This window comes from Crinia signifera, chromosome 6, assembly GCF_055691185.1.
Source record: "Crinia signifera chromosome 6, ASM5569118v1, whole genome shotgun sequence".
NCBI lineage: Eukaryota > Metazoa > Chordata > Amphibia > Anura > Myobatrachidae > Crinia > Crinia signifera.
In genome coordinates, this window is record NC_139222.1 from 200,276,434 (window position 1) to 200,299,308 (window position 22,875).

At 45.3% G+C, this 22,875-nt stretch overlaps 2 protein-coding genes across 6 annotated transcripts in view; one reads left to right on the plus strand and one right to left on the minus strand.

Annotated features, from left to right (window-relative positions):
* Positions 1-11,417, minus strand: part of TMC8 (transmembrane channel like 8) — a 44,998-nt gene extending 33,581 nt beyond the window's left edge. For 2 of the 3 annotated variants that reach the window (XM_083148623.1, XM_083148626.1), the window contains exons 1-2: positions 11,229-11,417; positions 10,182-10,285 (exon numbers count right to left, since the gene is read on the minus strand). The gene's annotated coding sequence lies outside the window, so the exon portion shown is untranslated. The remainder of the gene's footprint in view (positions 1-10,181; positions 10,286-11,228) is intronic. The other variant, XM_083148619.1, reaches the window with a different exon arrangement.
* Positions 1-22,875, plus strand: part of TMC6 (transmembrane channel like 6) — a 76,434-nt gene that overhangs the window by 10,593 nt on the left and 42,966 nt on the right. The window contains exons 1-3 of one of the 3 annotated variants that reach the window (XM_083148616.1): positions 11,263-11,455; positions 11,532-11,672; positions 11,767-11,867. In XM_083148616.1, coding sequence (XP_083004742.1) covers positions 11,623-11,672; positions 11,767-11,867 — 151 coding nt within the window. In that variant the 5' untranslated portion in view covers positions 11,263-11,455; positions 11,532-11,622. Of the gene's footprint in view, positions 1-11,262; positions 11,673-11,766; positions 11,868-22,875 lie in introns of those variants that run through there. The other 2 variants (XM_083148618.1, XM_083148617.1) reach the window with 2 other exon arrangements.

Genomic DNA, 22,875 nt, shown 5'->3' on the forward strand with positions numbered 1-22,875 from the left:
CCCAATTCCTGATAGAAGAGAGTGGTACAGGCAGCTGATAACAGACATTAAAAATTGGGGGTGGGACAACAATTCAGAATGTATTTGATGTCAATACAGCACTCTCCCATATCATGATGCTAGTAATCATAGTGGGGTCACCATGATGCCATTGCATCACCCAATTGCCCCTGGAGAAGAGTTCAGGAGGGCAAGAGCAGAAGGCATGATGATATGATTCGCATCAATATGGCCAACCTTAGGCTATGGGTGTGTAACATTAGGTCGACAGTGTCTAGGTCGATAGCAGTGGTGGAACTCCCAAAGACGATGGAGGCTCCCGCTGCCTGGCACCAAGACCTGAAGGTGGCACTTCCCATTCACTCCATTGTCCAGGCACCCGAAGCCCCCGCTGAGCTGGAGGAGAGAATTTATTAAACAGGGGGTTGCCCTCTCCCATCACTGCTGCTGCTTCCTCGCCAGGGGAGCTTAGCAGGTTCTACTTACATGGATCGCTAGCACACTACCCTCGGCACACGTGTCTGTGTGCCAGATGTTGTTTGGCTCTCCCCGGGGAGAGGATGACATTTGCCTGGATTATCTGTTACTCGGGAGGAGGTCAGGTTGCGGTTATCATCTCAAACTTGCTTCTGCAGTCGTCTGTGCTTTGGGGGGTTGCAACATCTATCTTGCCTCTGCTGGTCGACACAGCAAAATGTCGACATGCATTAGGTCGACTGGGGAAAATGTTGACAAAGGAAAAGGGCGACATGTGTTTTTCTTTTTTTTGTGGAGCTATGTCAGCAGATGTCGATTTCGACACAGTATGAGTGTACCGTGCTTTATCTACAATATTGTATTCTCCCTCTATGCCCACTTGAATGGTAAAGTAACAAACAAATTATGAAAAACTCATGTCGACCTAATGCACATTGATATTTTTCATGTTTTGACCTATTGACCAATGCCCTCTGCTACGCAATGTCATGTACTGTTGCATTGTGCCACAGGGCCAAAATAACATTCCAACGCCACCGCCAGCCAATGTCACTATAGAAGTGGGCTGCTTGTGGGAGGATGGCCTGTTATTCCCATTGTCCATAACATAGGTGGTGGGGGGATAAATATGAGGCACAAAGGGCCTGATTCTGGTTGGCTCTGTAAGATCACAGCTTACCAAGCACAATACTTGCCCCCCCCCCCCCCCCCTGCTGCTGTTTCCCCTTGCAACCATGCAAGGGGATGTGTAACGAAGACACATCCCCTCGCATGCTGCCGCTGCAGGTGAAATAAATCGATGGTCGCCAACCATCAAATGATTTCTCCTGCCTTGGCAAAAGAAAAAGTCAGTCTCAACGGACTTTCATTTGTGGGCGTCGGGATGAAGACTGCAGCTGATGTCACATGACAGGCATTGACCCGCCCATGTACCCATGGGAACACCGAGCATTTTCATAAAACGCTGGGAGTTCCCATGGCCCGGCGCCGCAGCGTGTGATCCAGAATCGGCTCCAAAGAGTATTATTTTGTTTCCTTTCTGCTTGGTGTATTAGAAGTTTAAAATTTCACAGTCACTGGGGTGGAGCATTTTAAATGTGTTCATTCATTTACTTTATGACTGAGGAACCTTAGGTATTGTTCTCATTGCAGTGCATGGCAGCTGCTTTCTATGGAAGTACTGTGAAGATCTCATCTTGTTAAATAATATAAAGAAAGAATACAGCTATTGTTTATCTCTGAATAATGTACTAGGCATGGAGTCGCCTGCGTGACACAGAATGACCCAACATATTTAGTATGGGGCACACAACAGTCTGTGTTGACGATGCTGATCTGACAAAAAGTATGATACATTTGATAAGCTTTCTGCTTTTTTTGTTAGGATATAGTGAGTGGGTTTTTGTAAATTACAATTACATGAGTAGAAAAGGCAGTATTGATGTAAATGAATCTGTCTGTAGCAATGAAACACTGCTTATAGGAGGTTGGTGTGGTATTCTCCTAGTGTCCATGTTAAGAGGAGTGCCCTGAGACTCTACCCAGGGTTTCTGCCTTACAACTGGCCCATTTACTATGGATTCCATATACAATGTGATCTGGGTAGGATCTTGCCGCCCAGGATTGCATTGCGATATGCGATCCTATCAGTGGTCCGCATCACAGTGAAGGAACAGGAGCTCCAAAAGGTGCCCATCCCTGCGATACGCTCTGCCTGGAGCTGGGGGTCTGCCCATGCACAGTTAGCGCTGACCCCCGGCTGACCATGCTGTTCCCTCTGCACTGCAGTTACAATGGGCTACCGCCATCTCAGAATGTTAGTAGCTGTGGGACCCGATATCTGGAACACTTCACATTCTAGATATTGGTGTATCGGGCAGCATTATATCCCTCATGGAAACCTATGGAGGATGCAGCCACACGCAGGACAGGAGAGATTGCAGCAGGTACATGCTAGCAATCATACATCAAACATGCTAGCGGTACTTGATACTTGCAGCTATCCCCCGAAAACTGATGTCCCACAAGTCTCCCAGACACCCATACAACTACTGGGGGTGGGGCCTAATTATATGCAGTCCAACCCCACCTCCCAAAGCCGTCTGCTGCACCTCCTCTCTGGGCAACATCCCATGTGAAATATCCCATCTTAGTAAATTCCCCCCTAACAGTCCAGGTTTTAATGATAGCACAGAACAAAGTAGGCACTAGGCATGGGCAAACTAGGCAAATGGAAAGTCTAAGGGCATGCATTCCAAGCTTAGAGCCTGCTCACCTTGACAGTGGGCAGCAGCAGGACTGGAACAGGTATAATGTGTATAAGATAAAGGGTTTCTATTGGGGATGCGGTCATTCGTCAGACTGCATTTAGGTCTACAGTCATTAGGTCGACCCCACTAGGTCGACTGGCAGGAAGGTCGACCTGACTTAAGGTCGACATGGGCCAAGGTCGACATGACTTAAGGTCGAATTTGCATAAAGGTCGACATGAGGAAGGTTGACTGGTCATAAGGTCGACATGGGTTTTTCACTGTTTTTTGAGCCGACAGGCGGTATTTCATGCCCTACCATCCACTAGGGCGTGGTGGGAGAATAAAATAGTGTGCCGAGCGCAGCGAGGCACCGTGCCCGAAGCATTGCGAGCGAAGCGAGGGTCCGATTCTCATTGCCAACTGTGTCCATGTCGACTGTGTCGACATTCGGATAAAAAAACAGTGAAAAACCCATGTCGACCTTATGACCAGTCGACCTTCCTCATGTCGACCTTTATGCAAATTCGACCTTAAGTCATGTCGACCTTGGCCCATGTCGACCTTAAGTCAGGTCGACCTTCCTGCCAGTCGACCTAGTGGGGTCGACCTAATGACTGTAGACCTAAATGCAGTCTGACGAATGATCCCATTCCTTCTATTGTGTGGTGTAATATGAAGATGAGAGTTCTATTTCAAATGGGATGTTACTATGGGCAACCAAACAGAATCTACTTCTTATTTAACAACATCCCATCTGAAATAGAAATACGTTCTTAGTAAATGTCCCCCTATATGTTGTGTAATGTGAATAAGGAACACTACTGTGTGACATAATGTGAATAAGGGACACTATGTGAAGTAATGTGAATAAGGTTTCACTACTGTGTGATGTAATTTGATTTGGTACTATTGTGTTGGAAGGCCCCACCTAAAAAAAACCTTTCTGGGTGCGCGTGCCTTTGGAGTCTTGCTGGCACAGGGCACCAAAATGTCTAGTTACGGCTCTGTGGATGAGGACTGCTGGTGAGGGGGTGATGATTGTTGCTGGCTGCTGCTATGATCTGTGCTGAGTCAGAGGCTGAACTACCAGCAGTGGTAGGGGGCACTAGCCAAAATCTTGTCTAGGGCATCAAATTGATTAGGACCGGCTTTGGCACTGGTGACTTAATTAGTATAACAGTTAGTGGTACTTATGTATTATCTGGGCTCCCATGTTAAATGCACCCCATTTTTTCATACCCCTACTATCCAACTACGCATGGAGATGATTTTATATAGTGTAGCGAGCGCAGCGAGCCACCGTGCCCGAAGCGTGGCGAGGGGACGCGGACTCATAAGAAAAATGGGGGTACTTGTTTCCTAGCACGGCCACAACGATCATGATCGTGGGCATCGTGAGGAAAAATCGGGGGCATCGCGGCCATCGCAAGCACTAAAAAAATCAGGTACGATGGTCGCGACGCGATGCCCGCGATTTCCCCATAGGGAACAATGTTAAATGCCTCAATTTAGCCGCGATGCCCCCGATTTCCCTCAGGAAACAATGTTAAATGGGTCAATTTACCCAAATCATCATAGGGAACAATGTTAAATGGCCCATAAACCCCCCTAAACACCCCTGAACAGTGAAATGTCCCCCCAAAAGTATTTTATGCCACCCCACGATTAACGCGAACCCGAAGCGTGGCGAGCGCAGCGAGCCCGCGAGGGGCGGCGGTACGCGTCCTCCGACCTTTTCATACCCCCACTATCCACGTCGGCGTGGAGTTGAGAATAGAATAGTGTGGCGAGCGCAGCGAGCCACCGAGCCCGAAGCGTGACGAGCGCAGCGAGCCCGCGAGGGGACGCGGATACCTGTGAAGCCCGCGAAGGGACGCGTTTACCTGTGAAGGTATCCGCGTCCGCTCGCCACGCTACGCTCGCCACACTATTCTATTCTCAACTCCAGGCCGACGTGGATAGTGGGGGTATGAAAAGGTCGGAGGACGCGTACCGCTGCGCTCGCCACGCTTTGGGTTCGCGTTGATCGTGGGGTGGCGTAAAGTACTTTTGGGGGGACATTTCACTGTTCTGGGGTGTTTTTGGGGCTTTCTGACCCATTTACCATTGTTCCCTATGATGATTTGGTGAAATTGAGGTATTTAACATTGTTCCCTATGAGAAATCGGGGGCATCGCGGGTACATTGAGCCATTTAACATTGTTTCCTATGGGGAAATCGTGGGCATCGCGTCTGGACCATTTAAGGCTTTTTTAGCCGCATATGACGCGACCGACGCGATTTTGACTATTTTCAATGCATTTCAATGGGAAAATCGGGGGCATCGCGTCGGTCGCGTCGTATACCACTAAAAATGACACACGATGCCCGCGATTGTGGCCGTGCTAGGAAACAAGTACCCAAATGGGAGCCCAGATATTACATAAGTACCCACTACTGTAACATGAGAAGTTTTCTTATATGATACAATTTATTTTCTATCGTTTTAAATACCACTACTAACTGCCTCCAGGTCCATGCAATTCATCATAAATTCCTGTAATAAAGAATATATACGCTGTAATGCAACACTAGTTTGTTAGAAGAATAGTGGAAGTCCTAGACTTAAGCCTGCACACACTAGATAACCTGCGGGACCAGGGCCGGACTGCGACCAAAAATCGGCCCTGGCATTTTGAGCACACAGGCCCACCTGCTGCGTATCAAAAGGGGGTGTGACCTAATGTACAGAAGGCGTGACATCTCAAAGGGGCGTGATATTACACATACTACACACCGTAATGCCCATTACACATTTTAGCAAACTCTGTAATACCCATTACACATAAAGGCACATGTCACAATGCCAATTACACATTATGACACATACTGTACCGTAATGCCCATTACATATAAGGCTAAACAATTTGTTATACCCATTATACATTATGACACACACCGTAAAGCCCATTACAGATTATCACACAATCCTTATGCCCATTACACATTATTATGCCACACACCATAATGCATTGCATGCCCATTAAACATTATGCTTTTGTGCATCTACTTATGTAATAATTCTTGGTTCATGGAATGGAAATATGCTTAATACATGATCAGCCTCTCAGGGTCCTCCTGAGGCTCCCGATTCCTAAATAACACTTTAGGAGGCCATCACACAATCACTGACACTCTATAGAATGTAACTTTTTTGCCCACTGCAGAACTACAAGTGACCCCCTATTAGGCTATTACAAGCTAGAAACATTAACATGGCTACTGCACTTCTGTATAGGGGAGATTCTCTAAACAAAAAATGCGGTAAAACCCCCGTTATCGGGTTTTTACTGCATTTTGGGATGCTCTAAGCATCTCCCACCGGGTTACCGCGGCAGGGGCATCGCCAGAAAAATGTGACGATGACCCATAGAAGCCTATGGGCCTCTAACGCGACCCCCCGCCGCCCCACTCCGACTCACCGCCGCCCCACTCCGACTCACCGCCGCCCCACACCGACTCCCCCTCACCTGTGTCCGGGCAGCACAGAGCTGCGCTGCCCGGACCTATGACCTCCTCCCTGCACTATAATCCTCTTCCGGGTGCAGGAAGGAGGAGAGCCCGGCACAGCAGCAGCAGCAGCAGCAGCCCCCCGCCGGGTAAGGGAGGGAGGAGAGAGCCGCCGGGTCCCCATGGGACCAGCTGACTCTCACAGCAAAAGGACAGCTCTTATCGCATATGTTAGTGTATATGCGATAATTATGAATGCGGTAGCCGGCGACAGGGGGCGGTAAGGGGGCTCGGATGTTAGAGCATCCCCCCCTAGGATTAGAAACATATTTGAAAATATTCTGTAAATAAATCAATTAAACATTAGCATATGCTGCTCTTATTAAAAACTAGTAGCCACATTGGCTACCCAACTCACCAGACAGCAGCAGACACACTCCGGACTTCTAGAGCTCCAGGAAGCAGTCGTCTGGTCTGACATGCAGTGCCGGTTCGAACAGCATGCAGGTTTTAGGGCTTACATCCCCATGCGGCGCCAAACTCCCCTCTCCGCCTGGCGCATTACTCCAGTACCAGACTAGCGCACTACAATGCCTTTACTGTCAATCATGCTCCGGCTTTCCCACCCCCCTCTATCATTCTACTCTGGATGCCCAGCACGCTACACTGGCTCCCTCTTTCCCTGCTCTTCACGCTACTCCTGCTGCTGCCTGGTGTGATACTCTGGCTCGCACTCGGTGCGTTAGTATTAATAATAAAAAAAACAATCAGGGGATTGATTGGCTGCACAAAATCGTCCCACAAGGCCATTGGCCTTTCGGGCATTTGCTAAAAGTGCCAGATGGCCAGTCCGGCCCTGACAATGTCCCTTATTCTGGTTCACTCGCAAAGGCAAATTCCTTCTCAAATGGACAAAGCCATGGCCCATTTTTGTTCTCAAAATGGGCAAGACCATGTGCAATGCAGGTGGGGCAGATGTAACATGTGCAGAGAGTTAGATTCGGGTGAGTTATTTTGTTTCTGTGCAGATTAAATACTGGCTGCTTTATTCTTACAATGCAATTTAGATTTCAGTTTCAACACAGCCCATCCAAATTTAATTCTCTCTGGACATGTTACATCTGCCCCACCAGCAGTGCACATGGTTTTGGCCTTTTTAAGAACAAATTTGTACTGCGATCAGATCTGAATAAGTTAGATTTGGGTGGGGTTTTACTTCAAAGTGAGATTGATATCGTAGTGTAAAAATAAAGCAGTCAGTATTTTCCCTACACAGAAACAAAATAACTCACCAAATCTAACTCTCTGCACATGTTACATCTGCCCCCCTGCAGTGCAGCATGGTTTTGTCCATTTGAGAAGGAATTTGCCTTTGCGAGTAAACCATAATAAGGGCCAATATCCTTATGTCTATCCTAAGGGGATACGGTCGTATTGTCGACCAGACTTAGGTCTACAATACATAAGGTTGCCACCGTTGGGTCAACAGGGTTCTAGGTCGACATGGATGAAGGTCAACAGGTGTCTAGTTCGAAATGGGACTAGGTCGACATGTTTTTAGGTCGACAAATGCGTTAGGTCGACATGGGTTTTTTCACTGTTTTTTTGAGCTGACATGTGCCGACAGGCATTATTTCATGCGCTACCATCCATTCGGGCGTGGTGTGAGAATAAAATAGTGTGCTGAGTGCAGCGAGGCACCGTGCCTGAAGCATGGCGAACGAAGCGAGGGGCTGCAGTTGAATTCCAACTGTGTCCATGTCACCTGTGTCGACATTCATGTAAAAAAAACAGTGAAAAAAACCCATGTCAACCACGCAATCTGTCAACCTAACCCATGTCGACCTAACGCATTTTTCGACCGTCCTAAACCCATGTCTACCATGTCGACCTAGACACCTGTTGACCTTCACCCATGTCGACCTAGAACCCTGTCGACCTAATGACTGTCGACCTGGTCGACAATACAATCCACACCTATCCTAAGCATGTTTCAATTGCTCTATTGTCTATTCCACTTATCCATTACATCATCTTAACACTACTAATACCGGAGCTGTTATTTGAACTACAATCTGCATAAAACAATCCAGGATCATACCGATTGGTGCAACAGGCCTTACACTATGGGCCTGATTCAGACCCGTTTGCTTATACTCGCAGCCTAGCGAACAGGTCAGCACCACCCTCCAAATGCCCGCCCAAATTCGGACCTGTACGAATGGATCCGAATTGGCCTCAATGTTCTATACAGACTAGACTTAGCAAGACCTATAGTATTGATTTAGCATTGCTGACATGTATCACATGCATGCTACCTGTCCTATGAGATACATTCCTTGAAGTCTTTCTGAATGAGGTAAGCAGGATTTCTTCCCCTTGTCCTCTGATTGCCTCCCACAATGTATTCTGCAGAAATTGGGGCCTAGGGCCTTATACAGTCCTGATTGATGGGCTACAGTACACGTATGCATACCTCCCAACTTTTGAAGTTGGGAGGTCGGGACGTTCGCGCGAAAAGGGGCGTGGCCTCGAGAAAAGGGGCGTGGCCTTACGGGGTGACGCGAACTCCGGCCACGCCCCGTTTTCGCCGCTCGTCGGCGCTGAATAGATGCTGTGCGCATGCGCACAGCGTCTATTCTCGGCAAGCTGGGGGGCTCCCAACTGTCCCCCCCACCGCGGGACAATGGCGGCCCTGGGCGGGACGCGGGAACGTCCCCGAATATCGGGACGTTCCAGCGGAAATCGTGACAGTTGGGAGGTATGCATAAGGATGGTTTGTTGCTTCAGTTGATGATAACACAAGAAAGCCTTCACCAATAACTTAGTTATTGATCCAAGAACAAATAATTGCAGATGCCAATAGATATCCAACCACCTCTATACTAAATTATACAATAATAGGTCTTGGCCCAGAACAATAGTTTCCCTTTTCTCAAAAAGAATATTGACCATAGTGCAACACAGTAAATACAAGCACCTTTTCTGTAATGTCATCTGTTGCACTCACATGTAATGATAAATAAAGAGCATATCAATCCATTTGGGATAGTGTAACCAGGTTGAAATCTTCGTCCTCAGATGATTATAAAAAGGTATTAAAATTGTATATCACCATGGCACTTGGATACCACTCTGAGGCCACCAATGTTGATGTACGCAGCCAGCAAAAGTGTTTAGTCCCAGAAACTGTCCGGGAGCCACCTGTGTTTTCTGGGGCACTCCCAGAAAATTCCAGGGTGCCGCCCACAAATGCTGGCCATCTGTGAATCATCTCGTGATGGCCAGCGATGGCAAGCCATCACTGGCTTTGGTCAGAGGGGGAGCCTGCGCATGCTCACTGTGTACCGTGCAAGTGCGCAGTCGTTCAATTATCGGCATGGCTGCGAATTCACAGCCCTGCGAAGAGGCCTGAATCGGACCTTAATATCTAGTCCGAATGTCATTGAGTGTTTTTTTTTTTTTGCTACTGAAAGTATGGCACATGAAAATCCCTAAGGCTCATTTCACACTGTCCGGCTCCTGCCGGGCGGCGAAAAGCCGTGCCGCACACATAAGTTAATAATGGACACAATTGTGTCCATTCACACGGGACGGCCACGTCTGGGCCGTCCGGTTGCAGCCGGATCGCACCAATGGAAGGGACGGCTGCTGGGCTGTGGCCATCCCCACCATTGAAAACTTCTGTGTGCGGCACAAGAGCCGGAGTGTGTGAAATAGCCCTAAAGACTCATACGGTGCATGTGTTACACAGAAGGTGGCTTAGTGCACACACAGAGATTGGCTACAGTATCTTATGGGCGTGTTATGAGAGTGTCATTAAATATATATATATATAGCAGGATGCGGGGGCGGCGGCACTCGAAATAAATACACAGCAGACAGATGTCCCAACGTTTCGAGACCCCTAGGTCCCTTTATCAAGGTGCATGTGAAGACCAAAAGTACATAAAATACACTTACCTAAATACCCTGTGGCCGTGCGTAGCCCGCGGCGTCCCGGCGGGTGTCGCGTATCAATGACGTCATCATCTCCGTCCGGGCGCAGCGAGACACGCAGGGATCACCTGGTTCACAAAAACAACACACGTGAACAGATTAGTGAATGGTTGCCATGGTGCTGAAAGTTAACAACAGAATTGCTGCTAAACAAGAAGAAAAATAAATAGATTTAAAAACACAGCAACATCTCCGGTACTTTAAGAATTAAGCGACATAGGAACATGACAACGCAGTATTGAAAATATTCACTTAGAGTAAGCAGCATGTCTGGTCTAACAAGAGATGGAGGTCTCAGAAAAATATTAGAACATGATAAAGATATTCTGTTATAAAACACGCAAGCTAAAAAAAATATATTTAGTTACCAAGGACAAAAGGCAAACCAGATATATAATATAATGCACAGTAGAATATATTACAAGAAATGAGACAAGCCAAGGTTCTCATTTAAGCCGCGGGGAGCAAGTGTATCCAAGTAATAGATCCACCTGCTTTCCGCACGCAGCAGCGCAGCGGACCTGTCACCCCCTCTTAATGATGCAGGGACATGGTCGATGATTCTATACCGTAATGATGTTAAAGGATGGATCCATATATATATTGTATATGCACATGGTTTTGTCCATCTAAGAAATATTTTGTCAGAAAGAGTGAACTAGAATAAGGGCCTCAGTTCCTGCTGGAGCCTACTGAAAAATAGCCCTGCTTATAGCATTGCTTGGTCTTTGCTGCATGATCAGAATGAAAAAGCTTAAAGCACTTATCACTTTAGATGGCAACTTCCCACCTGTCTCGATTGTATATCAAGTTAATATAGCATGCAAGCCACGTGGTACAGATCCCCAAACCCCCTCCTCTGCTGTGTATGTGTTCCTGCTGCTCGCACAATAGATGGCTGTATCACCAGCACTCAGGCGGCAGCAGCAGCAGCTGCAGCAGCGATGTATGTGCACACACTACTTTCACATGCAGCTGGCAACGCTGAAAGTCACCTGAGCCTGACTCTACCTGCAGGCCACGCCCAGTTCTCTGCGACTGTGCTCAGACAGGTTGAGGGGGCGGGGCTTCCGTATCCGCACACAGCCCTGGGGTTCTCCTTTCCACTCCCACCGGAGTTTTAGAAGTAGCGGTTGGACCAGGAATTATTGCCCTGAGGGCCAGGGCTGGGTGTGCGATGCGGCGCCAGTGACGCTGCCTGGGAGAAGTGTAACTGCTACTGTGTCCGGCTGTGGAGGGTGTGTGTAATGTTAGGGATAAAGCAGCTGTGTGTAGGGATCACTAGTAGATGTCTCATTCTTCATTTGTTCTCAGAACTCCTCCTGTCCAACCTATCCCGATACCAGTGTTCCTGAGCATGGGGTGTGCTGCCTGCCCTTAGCTGCAGCAGGATCTGTACTCCAGCATGTCCATCGTTTTCCTTGTGGACATACCAGAGGTGCAGGAGGATAACAGGTGAGTGACACCCTTCCCTTTGCACATTCCAGCACAGCACTGTTGTTTTCTATCAAATGTAATCTCCCCTCCTATTTCCTCTCATACCCTGTAGCCCATATGATGAATGTGAAGTGCACAATTCCTTCAACAGCGTTATTGAAGATGCAGAGCAGGAGACATTGCTGGGGCATCAGCAGCCTGATCCCAATACAGGTATTTTTTTTTATTTTTATAAATGTTTTTATTTTTCACAAATTATACAAATTATGATGTACAATTGAATTGATATGAAGTTACTCCTTAATACAAATAACAATAAAAGAGACAGAGATACCTATACATCTTATTTTAACCAAATTACTTACATTGAGTATATTTATGTTAGACTTAATGTATCTCATTGGAGTCAATTTTTATTTTATTATTATATATGTCAATTAAAATAATTGAAATTGATAACTAATTATTATTCCTATAAATTACTATACAATTAGAACATTTTCTGGGATTTTCTGTGCAGTGATTGGTTATCTGGATGAAGCATCTGTCTCTAAAGGGACACTAAGAAAGGGATAATGTATTTTGTACTTTTAAAATATGCACAGCTCTGTGAGCGCAAAACTAATTCTGTAGTTGCTCTGTGATCGCTGCCATATTTTTATAAATGTAGATCCTGTGTGCTTAGTCCTAATTTCTCGGGACATTAATGATTTGGTAGCATGTATTATTACTTTCATAATGTCGGCTTCAGAATTCTGACATGCAGCATGTCAAAATGTTGCATGTCAACATTTTGAATGTCAACGTGGTTGACGGCATCCATTACTCAGTGGAAGTCAATAAATGTTATTCACAAATTCACAAACATGTAGATGCACATATTGGTTACAACTATTATATGCTAGTTTTACAAGTGTATATGCCTGTCCTTTCTGTTCTATACATACTGTATTGCGTGAGATGCATGGCACAATTTATGCTACTTTTTGACCCACGTCTCCTTCCAACATGGCTCCAACCTGGATTATTCCTAAATTTATGCCATTTACACTGCACATAGGGCGGTATTCAATGAGGCTGATTCGCCATGTTTTTATGGCGATTTTGATGTGTAAGGAGAATTTCTGAGTAAAACGGTGAATCACCCTATTCAATGACCAGATGGCGAATACATTTCAAGCTTTTTTTCGCCATGATTCACTGAGTAGCAATCACTATCTTTTTATGGAGAAGTGGAATGTGAACTTTTAAAATAAAGTGTTTTGTTTTTTACAATTGGTGTAAAAAAAATCAGGAATTTTATTCTGAGGAGGGGCATGCTATTTTTATTCATGTGCTGTAAGCACATGAATATATATTTAATTAAAAAAAAATATAATTTTTTTTTTTTTTTTTACACAGACCAGCCAGCAGGGGACCGGAGCCGAGCCGCTCATTAGATATTCATATATTCACTTCACCCGATCATTACATATGCATGACCGGATGTAGTGAATATACCCGGTCCCCTGCAGGCACCCCCGGGGGGGCAGCCTATGCTGCCTGGCACCCGGGGAGCCCCCCCCCCCCACAAACGTTCTGGGGCAGGCAGGGAGATTTCCATCTCCCTGCCTGCCGCCGTCCTCGGGCTCCCTGCGGCATCGCCGCAGGAGTTAAAATTCGCCGGTCAGGTGCAGCGAGCCCCTGACTCGTTGAATACTGGAGCCAGCGAGGCTCCGGAATGCGGCGAGCAGTGGTGAATGTGCAGCGAATCCTAAACAGGATTCGCTGCACATCGCCAAAATGCACATTGAATACTGCCCATAGTGTCTAAACCAGTGATGGCTAACCTTGACACTCCAGATGTTGTTGAACTACACATCCCAGCATGCCCTGCTACAGTTTTGCTATTTGGCCATGCTAAAACTGATGCAGGGCATGCTGGGATGTGTCAAGGATAGCCATCACTGGAAACTGTAGTAGAGACTCAGACTCTGACCCCATCTCACTGTAACCACCCACAAATGAGTGACTGCTGCAGGGAGCAGCATACCCAGTGTGAATCTCCGTATGGTGTAAATAGGATCCGGGTCACATGATCTAATTTAGCCATTTATGCAATCCTACCTGGGACACCTTGCAAACGAACTGGTTGGAAAGAGAGTGGGACCCGCACCATGTATACTGAATTTTATAGATTTTAATGTACCAATATGAATGGAAATAAGCCCACCAATGGGGATTTATTATATATAAATCACCCCCAATTGGTTGAGGGTGCCGTCAACTGATTCGATAGAGATATATATATATATATATATATATATATATATATATATATATATATATATATATATATATATATATATATATATATATATATATATATATACAGTTGGGCAAAAAAGTATTTAGTCAGCCACCAATTGTGCAAGTTCTCCCACTTAAAAAGATGAGAGAGGCCTGTAATTTTCATCATAGGTATACCTCAACTATGAGAGACAAAATGAGGAAAAAAAATCCAGAAAATGACATTGTCTGATTTTTAAAGAATTTATTTGCAAATTATGGTGGAAAATAAGTATTTGGTCAAAAACAAACAAGCAAGATTTCTTGCTCTCACAGACCTGTAACTTCTTCTGTAAGAGGCTCCTCTGTCCTCCACTCGTTACCTGTATTAATGACACCTGTTTGAACTCTTTATCTATATAAAAGACACCTGTCCAACACTTCAAACAGTTACACTCCAAACTCCACTATGGCCAAGAGCAAAGAGCTGTCAAAGGACACCAGAAACAAAATTGTAGACCTGCACCAGGCTGGGAAGACTGAATCTGCAATAGGTAAGCAGCTTGGTGTGAAGAAATCAACTGTGGGAGCAATTATTAGGCAATGGAAGGCATACAAGACCACTGATAGTCTCCCTCGATCTGGGGCTCCCCGCAAGATCTCACCCCGTGGGGTCAAAATGATCACAAGAACGGTGATCAAAAATCCCAGAACCACACGGGGGGACCTAGTGAATGACCTGCTGAGAGCTGGGACCAAAGTAACAAAGGCTACCATCAGTAACACATTACGCCGCCAGGGACTCAAATCCTGCAGTGCCAGACGTGTCCCCCTGCTAAAGGCAGTACATGTGCAGGCCCGTCTGAAGTTTGCTAGAGAGCATTTGGATGATCCAGAAGAGGATTGGGAGAATGTCATATGGTCAGATGAAACCAAAATAGAACTTTTTGGTAACAACTCTACTCGTCGTGTTTGGAGGAGAAAGAATGCTGAGTTGCATCCAAAGAACACCATACCTACTGTAAAGCATGGGGGTGGAAACATCATGCTTTGGGGCTGTTTTTCTGCAAAGGGACCAGGACGACTGCTCCGTGTAAAGGAAAGAATGAATGGGGCCATGTATCGTCAGAATTTGAGTGAAAACCTCCTTCCATCAGCAAGGGCATTGAAGATGAAACGTGGCTGGGTCTTTCAGCATGACAACGATCCCAAACACACTGCCCGGGTAACAAAGGAGTGGCTTCGTAAGAAGCATTTCAAGGTCCTGGAGTGGCCGAGCCAGTCTCCAGATCTCAACCCCATAGAAAATCTTTGGAGGGAGTTGAAAGTCCGTGTTGCCCAGCGACAGCCCCAAAACATCACTGCTCTAGAGGAGATCTGCATGGAGGAATGGGCCAAAATACCAGCAACAGTTTGTGAAAACCTTGTGAAGACTTACAGAAAACGTTTGACCTCTGTCATTGCCAACAAAGGGTATATAACAAAGTACTGAGATGAACTTTTGTTATTGACCAAATACTTATTTTCCACCATAATTTGCAAATAAATTCTTTAAAAATCAGACAATGTCATTTTCTGGATTTTTTTTCCTCATTTTGTCTCTCATAGTTGAGGTATACCTATGATGAAAATTACAGGCCTCTCTCATCTTTTTAAGTGGGAGAACTTGCACAATTGGTGGCTGACTAAATACTTTTTTGCCCCACTGTAGCACACAAAAAAAAGAGAGAGAAAAGCAAATCAGTTTATCATGGCGCACTCCTCATTCATAGCATCCAAAAGGACTGAAATTTGTGCAGTTCCTTTAATGAGTGTAAATACTTTGTATATTTTATTTGTATTATTAATATCACTTACAGGCCATCATGCATTACAGTAATAATCTTTAATTTTCATTAATCATGCTTGACCCGATAATCTGTTTCCCTGTATCAGGGATTACTGTAATGTAGATCTGCATAAAGGTTAATCAATTCAGTTACACTCAGCACGACTAAAGTTGTTAATCCTGTAATTCAGCATATCTAAGCAACACGTTTGATAAACAACCTAGTGCACCCACATGCATACACACCGGGACATTATTGTGCCAATTTGTACTAATGTGTATGTAAAGTGACAGCCAATATATTGTACCGATAGGCAGTTCACCGGGCCATACGGCAGGCCACTACCTATATGTTATTTATACACCATATAGCAGTGGTTCCCAAACTGTGTGCCGTGGCTCCCTGGGGTGCCTCAGGACACATGCAGGGGTGCCACGGGTTGGTGGTCCAGGACCAATTCAAATTATCAATGGGTAATTATTTATGAGCAAAACCAGTGCTGGAGGCTGCCAATCATAAAATGTGTACAAATGTAACACAATCGGTATACACCACAGTGCGCACAAAAGCAGCTGGGATGGTTCTATCTCACGGGTATTTCTTCTTTTACCCAACAAAGACCATAATATGTGAAAAGAATAGGGATAGATCCTCAACCAGCGCTATTATAATAAATACAAACACTTCCCTTATCGGGGTTCTTTTCCCTTGAGTGATTTTTCACCCTTGATATTCACAGGGACGTCTCCACATCAGATGAGAACATATGTGAAAATACAAATGTTGAAAGATATCATCGCATAAAACTGTATTTAATTTTCACAATCGCTTAAAAACATGGGGGTACAATACTTCAAAACAGGGGGGGGGGTTTCACAGCATCTGGATTAAGCATACAAAGTGCACTGGGTCACAAACTTAGGCCTGGAAAGGTAATTACCAGATGGATAGGAACTGTTTAGCGAAAAAAACAGTTCAAATAGACATATGATAGGTCACATACGGATCCCGGGTCACGCAGGTGCTCTCACAGTCAGGGGTAATGTCCTCTCCTGGGCGTCTGTCTGGCCCTGTGTCCACCAACGCGTTTCAGATCCCACTGGATCCTTTATCAAGGTGTAATACACCTTGATAAAGGATCCAGTGGGATCTGAAACGCGTTGGTGGACACAGGGCCAGACAGACGCCCAGGAGAGGACATTACCCCTGACTGTGAGAGCACCTGCGTGACCCGGGATCCGTATGTGACCTATCATATGTCTATTTGAACTGTTTTTTTCGCTAAACAGTTCCTATCCATCTGGTAATTACCTTTCCAGGCCTAAGTTTGTGACCCAGTGCACTTTGTATGCTTAATCCAGATGCTGTGAAACCCCCCCCCCCTGTTTTGAAGTATTGTACCCCCATGTTTTTAAGCGATTGTGAAAATTAAATACAGTTTTATGCGATGATATCTTTCAACATTTGTATTTTCACATATGTTCTCATCTGATGTGGAGACGTCCCTGTGAATATCAAGGGTGAAAAATCACTCAAGGGAAAAGAACCCCGATAAGGGAAGTGTTTGTATTTATTATAATAGCGCTGGTTGAGGATCTATCCCTATTCTTTTCACATAAAATGTGTACAAACAGAAGCAAATCCTGCCCTTTACCACATAACTGACCCTAAGAATCACATATAAACCCAATCTAATTTTTTTTTTTGGCCTAGGGGTGCCGCGAAAAAATTCTGATACTCTAGGGTGCCGTGATTCAGAAAAGATTGGGAACCCCTGCCATATAGGCATCATGTTTTACAGAAGTGTAACACTGTATGATTAACTTGTTCTCGGATCACAACTGAGGCATTGAACAAGGATCTGTGCACAGTGTGCTTGAACACACGACACAGACAGCAGAAATATCGCAAGATATCTATGTGGTAACACTACTATGTATCTTGCAAGGAGCAACATACATTGAATTGTTGCGAAGGGACACTCTAAATGTGGATAGCAGCAAAAATAAACTCCCCATATAAGAGGAGATTATGCAATTAACCAAAATAAAACACACAACAAGAATGGACATTTGATTTGAGATTGGGAATAAAACCATTTAATATATACATTTGTACTAAGACTATATATACTAAACTTACCCGCATAATAAGCGGGATCTATAAATCAAATTAAGCAACAATCTACAACAACGGTTAACAGAGTCATTTTTAATCTATTACAACTTCTTTCTTTCTATATCTCATATCTTCTTTATTTTAATATTTTCGCCACTTTAATCCCTGATACAGGGAAACAGATTATCGCAGTGGTGGCCAACCTGTGGCTCTTGAGCCTCATGCGGCTCTCCCCCCTTGTAAAGTGCGGCTCCTGCTCCCACTGCTGCCCACCGTCTGTCCCAGTCCCCCCTGCTGCCGGTTCCCTGAATCCCTTCTCCTTCTGAGGGGAGGAGAGCGCGCATCGCGTATCTCTCCTACCCCTTACTGTGCATCCTAGTGACTGGGCCGTCCGCCAATCAGAGCTTGTGGGCCAGCAGCCAATCAGGAGCCGGCCAGCGAGCTTTGATTGGTGGGCGGCCCAGTCACAGGGAAGTGAGGGGGAAGGAGACGCGCGGTGTGCTGTGCTCTCCTCCCATCGGTGACATGACAGGAGGACTGCAGGGGGACACCAGACTGTCCTCTCCCCGCCCGGCAGCAGCAACAACGGTGAGTGCTGCTGCTGGGAAATTTGCACTGTGGGGGCATAGCAGTGTGGCACTGTGGGGGCATACCAGCTTTTTGGCACTGTGGGGGCATACCCGGCACCGTGGCGGGCATATGTGTATCTGTCACTATTGGGGGCATATGTATATATGGCACTGCACTATTGGAGGCATATTTGTATCACACCCACCCAAGGGGTCAAAATAGACTACGCCCCTTTTTTGGGGCGCATGCGCCTTCGGCGCGCGCATGATGTCGGCTCTTTAGCTTGACTACCGATATTTTCGGCTCTTTACCTCTGACCGGTTGGCCACCCCTGGATTATCGGGTCAAGCATGATTAATGAAAATTAAAGATTATTACTGTAATGCAGGGGTTCCCAAACTGTTTTGAATCATGGCGCCCCAGAGCATCAAAATATTTTCAAGGCACCCCTAGGCCAAATGCTTCTTATCGAGAAATTCACAAAAAAAATATTAAATGAAGAGCATTGTGTGTGTGTATATGTCACAGTTACCGGATGAGGGACAGGATTTGCTCCTGTTTGTCTACATATATTATGATTGGCAGCCACAAGCACTGGTTTTGCCTGGTACTGTACATTGACCATAAATAATATGAATTGATCCTGGTCCACCAACCCAAGGCACTCCTGTAAGTGTCCTGAGGCACCCCAGGGAGCCTAGGCACACAGTTTGGGAACCACTGCTGTAATGCATGATGGCCTGTAAGTGATATTAATAATAAAAATAAAATATACAAAGTATTTACACTCATTAAAGGAACTGCACAAATTTCAGTCCTTTTGGATGCTATGAATGAGGAGTGCGCCATGATAAACTCTCTCTTTTTCTTTTTTTGCAAACTAACTGGTTGGATTGCATGTTTGTTCAGTGGTTCACAAAATTTCTAGAAACACGGCACCTGAGGTGTCAGCATTTTTATTTCATGGCACCCCTGGGATAAAAGTTTTTATTGATATATGTGGAAAAAAATATAAAATTAAAGCAGCCCATACACGCTGCTTTGTGGGCGTGCTGTACTAGCACGGATCACATTGCATTACATTGCATGTGCATCCGTTGTGCATGCAATTTGATGCAATGTGATGAAACCTAAGTACAAAAAGTATGTGCAAGCACATACTTTTTGTACTTAGGTTTCATCAAATTGCATCAAATTGCATGCACAACGGATGCACATGCAATGCAATGCAATGTGATCCGTGCTAGTACAGCACGGAAAGCACGCCCTCATAGCAGCGTGTATGGGCTGCTTTCGCAAATTGTGTCTACCTGTCATCCTTAAGCAGCCCATAAGCAGCCCATACACGCTGCTATGAGGGCGTGCTTTCCGTGCTGTACTAGCACAGATCACATTGCATTGCATTGCATGTTCATCCGTTGTGCATGCAATTTGATGCAATTTGATGAAACCTAAGTACAAAAAGTATGTGCAAGCACATACTTTTTGTACTTAGTTTTCATCAAATTGCATCAAATTGCATGCACAACGGATGAACATGCAATGCAATGCAATGTGATCTGTGCTAGTACAGCACGCCCACAAAGCAGCGTGTATGGGCAGCTTTAGGCTCGGTTATGTGGTGGTGTACACCGTTGTGATTCCGGTTGTCCACATGTTTATGAATGACAGCCACAAGCGCTTGTTTTGCTTATCACTTTGACCATAAATAATTGTATTTGTTCCTGGACCACCATCCCGAGGCACCCCTCCAAGAGGCTGCCTAGACACCCAGTTTGGGAACCAATGCCCTAGAGCAGGGGTTGGGAACCTCAGGCCCAGGGGCCGTGTGTGGCCCACGTAGCCGGTCTCAGTGGCCCTCCCACCCGCCTGGGGACTTTGCCGGGAGTAAAGTACAGGGGAATTCTCGCGAAAGGTCGGTAGTTCTCGCAAGATTCCTCTTAATGAACAGCAGCCGTAGACTGTCAGTCCTATTCAGCAGCAGTCGCCGGCGCGTGGTACGGCTGCAGCAGGACAATTTGTAAGAGAAATTTGTACATATGGCCCCCCAAGGATTTTTTTTCCCCATACAAACGGCCCTTGTCACAAAAAAGGTTCCCCACCCCTGCCCTAGAGTATCATCGTTTTTGTTTACAGCACCCTTGTTTAGGTTCAGTTACATGGTTGTGGTGGACAGGGTTGCACTTTTGTTTGTCCACATATTTTCTGAATGGCAGCCAACAGCTCTGGTTTTAGTTATATCAATTACTATCAATACAATAATTTGATTTGTTCCTGGAATGATAGTCTGGACACTTCTGCAATACCCCTTTTCCACCAACCTAAAAATCCCGGGGTTTTGCATGTGAACGCACACCAACCTGGAATTTTTGTCCATGGAAATGGTTACCAGGTAAAAATCCCTGGTTCAGTGACCCTGATTCTTACCCGGGAATCAAGCACGGTTTTTAGTGGGTTAAACCCAGGTAATGAGCCGTGGAAACGGCTCCTACGTGGATTTTTCGGCCTGTTCGCTAATGACAGCCCTTCCCCTGTCAGTGTCCGCATGTCTCTTCTTGCCCCCTACAGGTGCCAGTCCACCTAAGTCCTCCTGCCGGTGCAACCCCCACCCCTGCTGCCCTGCTTTCCAGGGATTCCCTTTTCATTGAAAAAGAGATCAACCTTGGAAAAACCCAGGAAAACATGGCAGTGGAAACGGCAACATGGGAAGGAGATCCGCCAAAATCCCAGGTCAAAAATCCTGTGTGTGAGCCGGGATGTTGTTGCAAAAGCAGTACAATTCGCCAGTGTCATCCAGTTAGGGAACCGTTGCTATAAGCACGCAAATCCAAATTATTAATAAATCCTCTTTTCTAAAACTGCACTGGTTGAAAGTATTCTGTATAATCTTATTTACACACAGAGAAACTGTTACCAGAAATTTTCTCTGTAGAGCTGTTAAATTGTCAATGTGACTGAATATTGTAGAGCTGTTACATTTTCAATATGACTGAATAAATGGCTCTGTCCATTTGTGTAAGCATTGGGGGGCTCTTGGCTTAAAGGTTTTTGATCATATCCCTGTAGTTGGAAGTGATGGGATGGAGCTTGCAGTCAACAACTGGTTTCATGGATGGGCTACACAGGGATTATAAAGCTTGTGGACATACAGTGGCGATCGAAAGTTTGGGCACCCCAGGCAAAAATTTATTTTAATGTGAAAAAAGAAGCCACGGAAAGATGGAAAAATCTCCAAAAGGCATCAAATTACAGATTAGACATTCTTATAACATGTCAAAAAAGTTTGATTTTATTTCCATCATTTACACTTTCAAAATAACAGAAAACAAAAAATGGCGCCTGCAAAAGTTTGGGCACTCTACAGAGATTATAGCATGCACCACCCCCTTTGGACAGCTGAGACCTGGCAGTGTCATGGATTGTTCTCGATCATCGTCTGACATCACCTGGTCTTTCCAATCGCAAAGGTTTTAAAAGCCCAGACTCATTTGACCTTGCCCCAACAATCAGCACCATGGGTTCCTCTAAGCAGTTTTGTAGAACACTGAAACTGAGAATAGTTGACGCTCACACAGCAGGAGAAGACTATAAGAAGATAGCAAAGCGTTATCAGATGCCCACATCCTCTGTTCGGAATGTAATTAAGAAATGGCATACATCAGGAACAGTGGAAGTTAAAGCAAGATCTGGAAGACCTAGAAAAATAACAGACAGAACAGCTCGCAGGATTGTGAGAAAAGCAAGTCAAAATCCACGTTTGACTGCACGATCCATTTAAGAAGATCTGGCAGACACTGGAGTTGTGGTACACTATTCCACTACAAAGAGATACTTGTACAAATATAGTCTTCATGGAAGAGTCATCAGAAGAAAACCTCTTCTACATCCTCACCACAAAAAACAGTGTTTGAAGTTTGCAAATGCACATATAGACAAGCCTGATGCATTTTGGAATCAAGTTCTGTAGATCGATGAGGTTAAAATAGACCTTTTTGGCTGGACTGAGCAAAGGTACGTTTGAAGACGGAAGGGCACAGAATTTAATGAAAAGATTCTCTGTCCAACTGTTAAGCATGGGGGTGGATCAATCATGCTTTGGGGTTGTATTGCAGCCAGTGGCTCAGGGAACATTTAACAAGTAGAAGGAAAAATGGATTCAATAAGATTCCAGCAAATTTTGGACGCTAACTTGATGCCATCTGTGAAAAAGCTGAAGTGAAAGAGAGGCTGGCTTCTACAAATGGATAATGATCCTAAACACACCTCAAAATCTACGGTGGATTACATCAAGAGGCGTAAACTGAAGGTTTTGCCATGGCTTTCACAATCTCCTGACCTCAACATAATTGAAAATCTATGGATAGACCATAAAAGAGCAGTGTGTCAGACAGCCCAGGAATCTCAAAGAACTGGAAGACGTTTGTAAGGAAGAATGG